This window comes from Chrysochloris asiatica, unplaced genomic scaffold (genome assembly GCF_000296735.1).
Source record: "Chrysochloris asiatica unplaced genomic scaffold, ChrAsi1.0 scaffold00052, whole genome shotgun sequence".
Lineage (NCBI taxonomy): Eukaryota > Metazoa > Chordata > Mammalia > Afrosoricida > Chrysochloridae > Chrysochloris > Chrysochloris asiatica.
Genome location: NW_006408570.1, coordinates 6,770,430 through 6,782,720, shown reverse-complemented (window position 1 = coordinate 6,782,720; position 12,291 = coordinate 6,770,430). Strand labels below are relative to the sequence as shown.

The window sequence follows — 12,291 nt, the reverse complement described above, 5'->3', positions numbered from 1 at the left end:
CAGAGTGATTTCTTTTAAGCCACTGGAAGGGATGTATTGCAACTGCAAAAGAATCACATCCACAAAGAACAAAGTTCACACTGTTAGGTCGATGAATAGAATTGGTAACTGGGTGGGATGCAGGTCATTTCTGTTTTTTAGAGCCTCACCACACTCCCTACTTTGGTCCCTGATCAAAAGCTAAGATGTCTGTGTCTTCAGTGGAGTGAAAATAAACTAAACCAGTGCCTGGTTGTCCAACCTTCTCTTAATGAGTGGGTCTGTGGCTTGGGGTTTATTTGTTTTCTGTCACTGGATTCTTTTTCCCACTCCATCACCCTATGTTCACTCTGAGCAGATAACTAGTGGTTCTGCATAGGTTGCCAGATAATATTTATGGTTCACTTACACTTAAACTGTTTATCTTTCAAGGGTCTAGGATGGAGTTTGGAATCTATGGCCTGAGGATCTTCACAGGGAGATTGATTGTCTAAGGGAGAAGAGAATACGAGCAGAAAGAGGAGACCTTCACCCCAACAGACATTGTCTAAGGGGAATTCCCAGCCTTGCTGTTCACAGCTCCAGCTTTCTAGATGGAGGTCATCATGGGGGTTGTTAGGAATGACAATGTCACCAACACCTCTACCAGCTTCCTCTCTATGCTCGACTCCCATGGAATCCCAGCGGCTCCCTTCCCACTCAACTTTAGCTATGGGGACTATGATATGCCCTTGGATGAAGATGAGGATGTGACCAATTCTCAGACTTTCTTTGCTGCCAAGATCATCATTGGCATGGCCCTGGTGGGCATCATGCTGGTCTGTGGCATTGGCAACTTTGTCTTTATCGCTGCCCTGGCCCGCTATAAGAAGCTACGCAACCTCACCAACCTGCTTATTGCCAACCTAGCCATCTCTGATTTCCTGGTGGCTGTCGTCTGCTGCCCCTTTGAGATGGATTACTATGTGGTACGTCAGCTTTCCTGGAAGCATGGCCACGTGCTGTGTGCCTTTGTCAATTATCTGCGCACTGTCTCTCTCTATGTCTCCACCAATGTCCTGCTGGCCATTGCCATCGACAGGTGAGCCTGGGAACAGTGGGGACAACAAGGGGGTCAGAAAGGAAGAGGCACTGGAATCGCCCCTACCTTTTCCACTACTGCTGTGGTGTATCAGGAGTGTCTGAGCTCCCCTTAAATGTGAACGTAGGGTTGTTCACCATTTTCCTCATTGATTAAACAGGGCAAAGAGGTTTTGTTTTCCAGCTGTGGTCAGGCAGGCAGTAGCAGAGTTGGACATTAGGAAGGTTTTTGATCCCTCATCTGTGAACAAGCTCGTAGATGTCCTACCTGTTAAAGGTCTGGAAGTAGCTAGGTACAAGAAGGTGGTGAGGGACAAGTTTGGACTGCAGGTAATTCCCTCTTGAGTCAACATGAACATCTTAAAGAAGGTTTCCATCTCATTGATGCTTCCCTAGGGAAGCATGCTCTCCTTAGTATCGTTTGTTTAAAAATAAGATTGATGGGCTTATTTTGGAGAAAAAGGGAGGAGGGGCAGGAGGGGCAGCTGATATGCTGGCTTCCTTTATGGTTTTTGTTTTGTTGTTGTTTTGTTTCATTTTGCATTAATCAGTTTGCTCCTTTTCATACATTTGTATGCAGGAGTACAGAAGCCCTAGTCCCATGCACATCTTTTTTAGGTTTATTCTTTTCGTTCAGTTTCATCAGGAGTGCTGATGGTTCAGGTTGATCTTTCCTCTTTGTGGGACAATCTTTATAACCTCCTCTGCCCAAAGCTAGCACTTCACTACAAAGCACTTTGTTACAGTCTACAGACAGTTCACCCTGAGGCTCAAATCAGATCTCTGTGTACTTGGATCTGAACAGCTTGCCCAGTCTCTCTCCCTTAACCAGCAGAGTGTGAAGCATAAAAGTCCTCCCTGTTCTATAGCCTCAGGGCTTGGTGGGGTTCAATTTGCCCATCACAGCCAGGGAACCTTAAGAGAGCTATGGGGAGGAACATAGCTAATTGAATGTGTTTTCTGAAGCTGTAAGTATGGTAACCAGAGAGCGGCTAACCTGGAAAACAATTTCTGAGGAAATGGGGGCAAAGGGCTGCTTCTCTTCTCCTTGGCTGTGGTCCTCCATTTGACTCATGGAGCCTCATGGTGTTGTGTCCACCCAGGTTTGGCCTCTGTGTGAATCTCCAATGAGAAGAGTGATCAGCTAAGCAGATTATTTACCCGCTGAGCCTCCCTGAGAGCTATCAAGAGAACTTGTCTCTGACCTTTTCTGGAAGTAGAGGTTGCCACTCTTAGTGCATGAATAGGACAAAGTATATGGGGTTACTCCCTGAAGTTGCTTGCTAATAATACATCTCTTTGTAACTGGTCCTCTCAACTACTTAAAGTAGAGAAAGGTAGGTAGGTGCTTGCTATGGGGTGTGACCCTGCTCCTTGAATGGGATCCACTTTACTCTGTGGATCCTACAGGAGGGGAGGGACTACAAAGGGGAACAAAGTCAGGACATACCAAGAAGTGACTTCTTTCCAATATAAGAGATAATATATGCATCAAACAGTCCATCTAAATACGATACTGGACTTCTTCAAGCTTATCCCTCTCTCATATCAAACCCAACTTGTCTGAAATTTACAGATATTTCTCTGACAGCATAAACTTACATAATACACACTAGATATTGTAAGAAAGACTAATTGGGGAGTAGGCTTTCCATCTTGTAGGAGGCTATTGTGATTGGAAACTTGCATGCAGGCACAAGAGGAAAGTGTTGCGTGCTTGCACGCCAGGACCTTGGCTGATTAACTGGCTGCTCCAAATTATTAAGTTCTCTCTTGATGTTTGGGATCTTTGCTTCAATTTACTTTGATGTTTATGCATTTTTATCATCCAATTTTGCTTTTGTGATCTAGGAACTCATTGAGTTTTATGTGGGCCTATGTTCAGGACTTGATTAATGATCTTCATTCTTGATTTGATCAGTTTTGTGTAACCCATTTTTATCTTGAAATAATAAATGCAATGACAAAGAAAACCCAACAACCTATTATTTTTGCTTAGTTAAATTTTTGTAGGAAGGGTGTTGGTGGTTATTCTGTGGAGGTTTAAACTCTTGCTATACCACTTACACCCAAAGCAGCAGGGCCTTATGCCAGTATGTTGCCTCTCCCTACCTCGATTTTCTCCTGCAAATGGGGATAATGAGAGAACCTAGTGTGTTGTGCTGCTTTGAGGACTAATTGAAATACTAAACTAAAGCTGTTAAAACAATGCTTGAGTCACAGCATGTACCATACCCAGTGCCATCAAGTCTTTGTGACTCCTAGCAACCCTATCCAACAGAGTAGAATTGCATCTTAGTGTTTCTAACCTTTGTGGAGCAGAATGCCTCATTTTCCTCTTGCAGGGTTTGAACGGCTGAACTTTTGGTTAGCAGCCCACTCTTTTAACCAACTGCACCTCCAAGTCTCCTTTGAGACATGGAGCAAGCTCTCAATAAACAGTAATAGTAGATTTTTAGGTTAACCCTTAAAGGAGCAAAGGAAACAATAAAGACAATAAACTAATAAATAATTCAAATGAGCTAATTTCTTTGTTTTTATTGAAACAATTGTTTTTATAATGTAATAAAGAACATAATAAGGTTACCAAGAGACACAGCATTCAAGGTATGTTGTTATTGTTAAGTGCCGTTGAGTGGGTTCTGACTCATAGCAGCCTTGTATTGGGTTTCCAAGGAGTGGATGGTGGGTTTGAACTACCAACTTTGTGGTTAGCAGTCCAGTACTTACTCTGCAATGCCCAAATAGTAGAAAAGAACTGTTCATTTTCTTCCTGCCTCCCCATCTCTGTTTCTATCATTGTTCCATTGTTCTCCCAGGCACCTAGCCTAGAAGCCCTCCTTTGTCCTTTCTCTAACATTCTCTCTAACCTTCAGAAGCTAGCAGTACTTTGTCTCACTTGGGTTCTCATGGTTTCCTTTGTGTCTTTCTGCTCCCCTGTCTCTTGGTTTTGCCCATCTGCCAGCGCTACTCTCCTTATATTTATTTATTAATTTATTCAAGCACTGCATTTCTATAGAGTGTCTACCATGTGACAGATAGTTTTCCAAGCACTGGGGATGAAGCAGTGAATAAAACAAAAAATGCTTTGTCTTCATGGAACTTAGAAATGGAGACAGGCAACAAGGAGAAAAAAGGTGATTTCAGAGGTAGAAATTGCTTGAAAAAGAACAAAAACATAGAGAGGATCTAGTAGTTCAGGACAATGTCTCTGAGAAGAAGACATTTGAATTGACCTCTGGATGATTGTTGTTAATTTCTGTTTGAATCAGTTCTGATTCATAGTAACCTGGTATAAGGTTTCCAAGGAGCAGCTGGTGAGTTTGAACCTCTGACCTTGTGGTTCAAACCGATCTTGTGGTAGAGTGCTTATCCTGCAGCACTACACCAGGATTCCTGAATGATGCTGTTGTTAAGTTCCAACTCATAGTAACCCTGTATAAGGTTTCTGAGGAACAGTTGGTGGGTTTGAATTGCTGACCGTGTGGTTCTCAGTGTGGAGCTGATCCTACAATGCCACATGAGGCGACTGCCAGAATGATTTTTGCTGTTGTTAAGTGCAGTTCACGTCAGTTCCAACTCACAGAAACCCTGTATAGGGTTTCGGAGTGCAGCTGGTGAGTTTGAACCTCTGACCTTGCGGTTCAAACCAACCTTGCGGCAGAGTGCTTATCCTGCTGCGCCATACCAGGACTCCTGAATAATGTTGTTGTTAAGTGATGATGAGTTGGTTCCACCTCATACATAGTGACCTTATAGGGTTTCCTAGGAAGAGGGGGAAAAAAAAAAGCTGGTTTTGTACAAATTGAAAAAAAAAAGCATTCCAAACAAAGTGCAAAGGCCCAGAGGCAAGAACAAGCCTTATTTGTTCTAGGAACTGAAAGCTGCTACAGACTGAGAAAAGTAAGGCCAATTGCAACCAAATTAATCTGTCTTGCACATGTCTCCCCTCTGTTGCTTAAGACAAATCCTCTAATGACTCCATTGTCTACAAAATATGGCTTATGTCTCTTAGCCGAATCTCCCAACCTTTTATGATCCGGCCCTGGTTGTGTCCTAGTGCCATGCTAGGTAAGCACAGTTAGCTCCTGCTTTCCAAAAGCAGTGGCAATCCTTTTGAGAACTGTTACCATGTCTCTTTATGTTTCTATTCTTCCAGTTCCAGTCCCTTGCAAACCACACTGGGATCAATGTGGAGTATTTAATAAAATCCTTGTTGTTGTTGTTAAGTGCCGTCGAGTTGGTTCCGACCCATAGCGACCCTGTACAGGGTTTCCGAAGGTGTAAATATTTACGGGAGTAGAAAGCCTCATCTTTCTCCTGCGGAGCAGCTGGTAGTTTCGAACCGCTGACCTTAAGGTTCGCAGCCCGATTCGTAACCACTACGCTACCAGAGCTCCTACTCCTGAAAAAAGGAGTCCTGATGTGGCACTATAAGATAGGCCCTGAACTGCTATCCACAAGCTTGATGGTTCAAACCCACCATCTGCTCCTTGGAAACCCTACACAGGGTCTCTATGAGTCAGAACTGATTCAACGGCACTTAATTGTTGTTAACACCCCAAAATCACAAACCAGTTATTGTCAAGCCAAGTCTGACTAATGGTGAACTCATGTGCGTCAGAGTAGAAGTGGGCTTCATAGGGTTCCCACTTCTGTGACCTTTAAGAAGTAGATTTTCAGGCCTTTCTTCCAAGGAATTTCTGGATGGATTGGAACCTCCAACCTTTCAGTTATTAGTTGAGCATGTAACTAGGGACTCCTGGAATTCACAGCAAAAAGTTATAAAATCGGTGGTGGTGGTGTGCTGTGGAGTTGGTTCTGACTCATACTGACACTGCATAGGCTTTCTGAGGCTGTATATCTTTATGCGAGCAGAAAGCCATATCTTTCTCCCATGGACTAGCTGGTAGTTTTGAACTGCTGACCTTGAGGTTAGAAGCCCAACTCGGAACGACTACACTACAAGAGCTAGTAAGATCCATTCCCCGCTTCTAGGGAGCTTGCCATGCAGAGTGAGAGAAAACTATCATTTATGACACCGGTTAGGTAGTAAATTCAAATGAAATACAGGTAAAGGTGAGGTCACTGTGTGCTAGAGTGGTTAGAGGAGACTTCCTGGAGGAGGTGGACAGTTAGCTGGCCTTCAACAGAGAATTAAGTTGGAGATTGGCAATGGAGAGTAGAACAGTGTTTGCAGAGACCTAGAGGCAGGAATGCTAGTGGTGGGTATGAGGTACATTGGATAAGTACATAGGGCAAGAGAAAGGAACATGTGGTAGTGGAGTTCTGAAGATCTCACACTCCAAGCAAAGGAAATAAGACCCGCTAGTGAAAGGGAGTTGAAAGAGACCAGACCTAGAGAACTTGGTCTCCTCTGGCTTGGGTTTCCCCTTTGATGTGCACATACCTCAGATCCTACAATGTGAAGGACTCTGGGAGTGGATCTTCCCTTCTAGAGAGAGGAAGCCAGCCAGTCTACCACTGTTTGACAGGTTCTGTCTGGATGAGGCCAGCTAAGGCATGGATAACCACATTCAGCCTTTGGTGTGAGGTGTTGTCAAGTGGACTCTGACTCACAGACGCCAAAATGAAATGTTACCCGGTCCTGCGCCATGCCGTACTCACAATTGTTACTACGTTAGTGCCCATTGTTGCAACCCCTGCATCAATCCATCTCATATCGGAGCTTCTTCTTTTGAGCTGACCAAGCATGATATTCTTCTCCAGGGACTCTTCACTCCTGATAATATGTCCAAAGAATGTGACACATCCTCACTTCTAAGGAGCATTCTGGCTGTACTTCCTCCAGGACAGATTTGTTTGTTCTACTGACAGTCCATGAAACATTCAATATTCTATATTACCATACTTCAAATGCATCCATTTTCATTTGATCTTCCTTGTTTATTAGCCAGTGTTTGCATGTATATGAAAGGATAGAAAATACCTTGACTTGGGTCAGGCACACCTTAGCCTGCGGGCACAAATGCCCCCTGGTGATCTCCTTGGTCCGGGCTGGCTGGTTGGAGGAAGTGGCTGTGCATTCTCTGATCAAGCAGTCCAGTAGCTGTTGGGACTGTGATGGTTGTGGCCTGCTCTTTCTTAATCACTAGCCCACCATCATCTCACAGTTCCTGCTTATGTAGGTCTTGGTCCTGCAGCCTTTATTTCTTGTTCTCCAGGAAATGTCAGCTGCAAGCTGATCTGGACCTGAGTCATTGTAGTGGTAATGTAGGCACATGGGACAAGCCAGGTACATATTCAGAAACAATAAAAGGAAGCTGCTCATTGCCTGGTACTTTCTTGGAACACCAATAAGTAGAAAACAACAGTGATGGAAAGGGATACAGGAAAGGAGGTGTTACACTGCTACCCAGGCAGGACTATGGGATGTTGCTCACTCTGATAGAAAGGCAAAAACAGCAAAGGACCCACTGGAGAGGCCACTGGATTTGAAGCAAGATATGGGTCTAAGACAGGGTTCTGTCAATTTCTAGTTGTGTGAATTTTTGAAAAGTGACTTTATTTCTTGAAGCCTCAGTTTCACTCATCTGTATAATGGGCATCTTTGTTCTCCCTAGTCTATAGAGTTGGTGTGATCAAATGAGAAAATAGATTTGAAAATGCTTTGTCAGTTGTGCAGTCCTATATAAACATTTAAAAATAAATAATACTGGAGTTCTGGAGTTCTGCTTCTAGGAAAGCAATCCTTGAAACCATGTTCTGCAATCTGCCTAGTTGTAGATGTATCAGGAAGGGCTCCTGCGTAGCTCTTTGGGTCTAACCCCAGGGACGGTATTGGATTGATAGCAGAGAGAGCGAGAACGGCACAGCTATCCGTTGGGTAATCATAAGGGAGTCCTCACGGAGTGGTGGGTTAGACAAGAGCAGCAGCTGAAACCCACCAGCCACTCTGTGGGAGAAAGATGAGGCTGTCTGCTCTGTACAGATGAACAGTCTTGGAAACCCTACAAAGGCTTGCTCTAATTTGGAATTGATGGCAGTGGGGTTGGTTGGCTTTTAGACAATCACAGATGACCCAGAAGATTCATTTTGATTAAAATGGGGCCAATAAAATGGAAAGTAATTCATAGTCTCCTATAGTTATTCATAGAATCAGCACTCTGAAGGATCATGAAAACTTAGGAAGTTATTTTTAAGGGAAAAAACGAATGGAAATTGCATCCTGAAAATTCATATAGTTAGCAAATATGACTACAGAAGTTTTCTTTGACAGTAATCAGCAGAACAAGGTGGGATAGACAGAAAGTAAGTCAGTGAGAGAGGAAGGACTCTAACCTCCTCATTTTGTTCGGAGTCAGAGCAAGCTTGGTGATCTTTATTCAGGGCATTGGCTACACTCTTCAGAAAGCTCCATGCCACCCTGTAGACCCCAAAGACATCAGTGTGAGAACCATAGATGGTTACCAGTGGTCTACCCTGTTAGAGCAGCTGATGGATGTCAGAGTATTAGTGGGTATCAACACTTCCAACTCCATCTAACATCTTCCAGATGTGGACATCTCACTCCAGTGAACTTAGCAAATGGCACTCAATGGATCTGGTTGCCTGTGTTGGTGGGGAGGGTTGAAAGTAGCGCACATATGTTCAGGGGAGGTGAACAAAAAAAAAAAAAGAAAGAGAATGATCCTCCCTAGCAAACTTAAGTCCTAAGAAAAATGAACCCCCCAAAAAAGGGTTGGTAAGGTGTGCCTTCCTGGCCCTGTCACGTTTGTTCTTGGCTCCACCTGGGAGATAGTGTTTACTTCCAGTGTTGATTAGTCATTCCCTCCCACTTCAGTTCCCATCTTTCTCCTTCTCCAACTTCCACCACCTGCCAGACACGGAAAGTCTTCCAGGAAAGCAGAGCTTTCTGCAGAAGTGTGTGTGTTCTTTGGGAATGAGGCTTTCATATTGCACAGATGACTCACATCCCCCAGAAAGTGCTCCATTTTCTTTCCTGCACCCCTGTGGTAACAGCAGTGTGGTCCTTTGGAAAGAACAAAAGCAATATTTTCAACTGTCTGGTGCTTTGTGGTTAAAAACAAAACAAAAAACATTATATTCACATATATTCTCAATTGATTTTCATATCCACCCCGTGAGGTCGGGTTAAATGCTTTCTATCAAAGGTCCTTCTCTATGTGACATTGGAAAGTCACTTCTCTCTCATGACTGCCCCTGTTCTCCTGAAAAAGGAGATCAAGGACCACACACGTTTTCTTCACCTTTGCATGTGGAGCAATGTTTTTAAAACTGTGAGCTTATGATAAAAACTTTGCCCACTGCTTCCATTGGAAAGATGAAAACTTTTTGGAATTAGCAGCTATTGTTTGCACTTCATTACTCACTTAAAGGTTGGCAGTTTGCATCCTGGTGTGCACTGTGGGTTAATGTGCGGAACTGCAAAGTCAGTTTGAATCACAAGGTCGGTGGGTCAAGCTTACCATCTGCTCCTTGGAAACCCTGTTCTAGGTCGCTATGGGTCAAAACCGACTCGACGGCACTTAACAACAACAGTGGTGCTGCAGGAGAAAGGCTGATGATCTGCTTCTGTAAAAATTGCAGCCTATGGGACATGGTGTCACTATGAGTCAGAATCTGCTTGATGCAAACACATTTTGGGGGAGGTGGGATTTAGCTCGAAGCTGTGGGGATAATTAGGTTGAATAACCTTGGAAACAGGAAGGGCATGGGGAGAGTGTGAGGGCTAGAAGCAGCTGGGATGTATTATTATTACTGCTAATACTAATAATGATAATTTACTGAGTACATACTATGTTTAAGATCGGTGGTAATTTTGCATACATGAGTACATTTAGTTCTTAAAAGCAAACAACTACAAAAAAATCATTTGTGGTTAGGAAAATTGAGATCCAGAGAGATTAAACAAAACTTGCCTGACATTGCACAGCTATGGAGCTGGGTTTACATGCAAGCTTGCCTATCTCTATAGTCCACATACCATTTCCTCTATACATAGCATTTGAATGCGCCTCATAATGTTGCAGAAATCACATTACCATTCCGCACAGCTGACCTTAGTTTTGTCCTGTCTTTCCACCTAGATATCTGGCCATTGTACACCCGCTGAGACCACGGATGAAGTATCAGACCGCCACTGGGCTGATTGCTTTGGTCTGGATAGTATCTATCCTCATTGCCATCCCATCAGCCTACTTCACGACTGAAACAGTCCTCATCATCACCAAGAGCCAGGAAAAGATCTTCTGTGGCCAGATCTGGTCCGTGGACCAGCAGATCTACTACAAGTCCTACTTCCTCTTCATCTTCAGCATTGAGTTTGTGGGACCCGTAGTCACCATGACTCTGTGTTATGCCCGGATCTCCCGGGAGCTCTGGTTCAAGGCTGTCCCTGGCTTTCAGACGGAGCAGATCCAGAAGCGGCTACGATGCCGCAGGAAGACGGTCCTGGTCCTCATGTGCATCCTCATGGCCTATGTGCTGTGCTGGGCACCCTTCTACGGCTTCACCATCGTGCGTGACTTCTTCCCGATCGTGTTTGTGAAGGAGAAACATTACCTCACAGCCTTCTACGTCGTGGAATGCATCGCCATGAGCAACAGCATCATCAACACCCTGTGCTTCGTGACCGTCAAGAATAACACCATCAAGTACTTGAAGAAAATCATATTGCTCCACTGGAAGTCTTCTTACAATGGGAACAAGTCGAGTGCAGACCTTGATCTCAAATCCACGGGTGTGCCTGCCACGGAAGAGGTGGATTGCATCAGATTAAAATAACTCAGTGGACCTGTCAGCAGTTATACAAAACCAGATCTCGGAGATACTAACCAGTGTGCTTGGAGACACATCACTCCTGGTTTGCTTAAGAGGGCAGGGTAAATGGACAACTTGTGGACACTGTAACTGGGCTCAAGAAACTTGGAATTTCTGAAACTGATGTGACCAGCTATCCTTAGCAGTGACTGACTTTTATTGAACATCTAATTTGTGTAAAGAGAAGTCTCTAGTGAAACCTATATATAGTTACAACATCTAATAGTAAAGATGAAGTTGGAGTTTGACCCGGGGAAATGTTGGGTATGAACAGCCTCGAATAAGTGTTTTTCCAGAAGGGAACTCTAGTAGGCGTCTAGGACTGTGGTTCATGTGTTCACCATCAAGTGTTTGAAGAAAATCGTAAGGGTTTCTCTGGACTGTCTCAGTGACTCACCAAACGCATCAAAAACAATCTCTGGGATTATTCTCAGACTTGAGTTTATGTTAACATTTGCAGGACTGGGGCAGGAATACAAAAAAGGCTTCCCACTCTTCCTGGAACCCTTCTCTTCCCATTCTGGTTTTGATCCTCACTGTGAGGGGTCTTATATGCATGTAAATGGACCCCTTAAAATACTTGACCAGGTTTTGTCCAAATCATCTTTCACAAACACTGCCCAAGATCACACCTCAGACCTACAGGTGGTAAGTGGTGGACTTGAGGAAGCAGCCATGTAGACCCTGAAACCATTTAGACAGGAAATTATGGGATTCTGAGTACTTGGAGCAAATTTAGAAGGGAAGGCTTGAACTCAGATGGGCAAGTATTCTTGGCTTGCTGCGCTATGGGAAGAGGTTCGGGTGGAAAAGGGTCAGAACAGGACCTTGGAAAGTGGGGTCCCATGGTATGTGGACAAGGGGCTTGGACCTCCTATGGCTAAAGGTAATCCTCTCTCCTGGGCCAATTATACTACCCCTTCGTTTTCATGTGTCCATGCTTGTGAAGCATTGAAGATAGAGACACAGACACTTTGATACTCTCCTCAGCTCTCAAATGTGTGCAAGGAAGAGCCCCGTCCTAACCAGGAAAGGGAACGTGATTGATGTGAGTCTGAATCCCATCTTAGTCAATAATTCCTTAGGCTAAGACTAGCTTCTCTTTTAAAATGGAAGTACTGTTAGGAGGGGTAGTCCATTGCATTTCTGCTCTTTATTGCTAATAAAGTCATGTGATCCAGTGAGCAGAGCCTTGGCCACCAAGGAAAGAAGGAACATTCAAAGAGTTGGGGAATGCCCCAACAGTGAGTTCCAGTTTTGTTGAAGGCTCTTCCTGCTTTCTAAGCCACCTCTTCTGTATGGTGTTTGGAACTTGAAGTTTTGGACAAAAGATATGAAATCTGTCACCGATTTGTTTCTGGGCAGAGCCTTGATGTGGAGCTGTAAGATAAGCAATGGACTTTTAATCACAAGGTTGCCATTCAAACT

The 12,291-nt window shown here is 44.0% G+C and overlaps 1 protein-coding gene across 1 annotated transcript; it reads left to right on the top strand.

The window, feature by feature from the left end:
* Window positions 1-572: 572 nt before the first annotated feature.
* Window positions 573-10,827, top strand: PROKR1 (prokineticin receptor 1). Its single transcript, XM_006862938.1, has 2 exons — window positions 573-1,060; window positions 10,131-10,827. The coding sequence occupies exons 1-2, from the start codon at window positions 573-575 to the stop codon at window positions 10,825-10,827; spliced, it is 1,185 nt and encodes a 394-aa protein (XP_006863000.1).
* Window positions 10,828-12,291: the final 1,464 nt, after the last annotated feature.

Coding starts and splice junctions, on each gene's coding strand:
- PROKR1 (XM_006862938.1), top strand. CDS start 573: ATGGAGGTCATCATGGGGGTTGTTAGGAATGACAATGTCACCAACACC. Junction 1,061..10,130: donor CTGGCCATTGCCATCGACAG/GTGAGCCTGGGA, acceptor CTTTCCACCTAG/ATATCTGGCCATTGTACACC.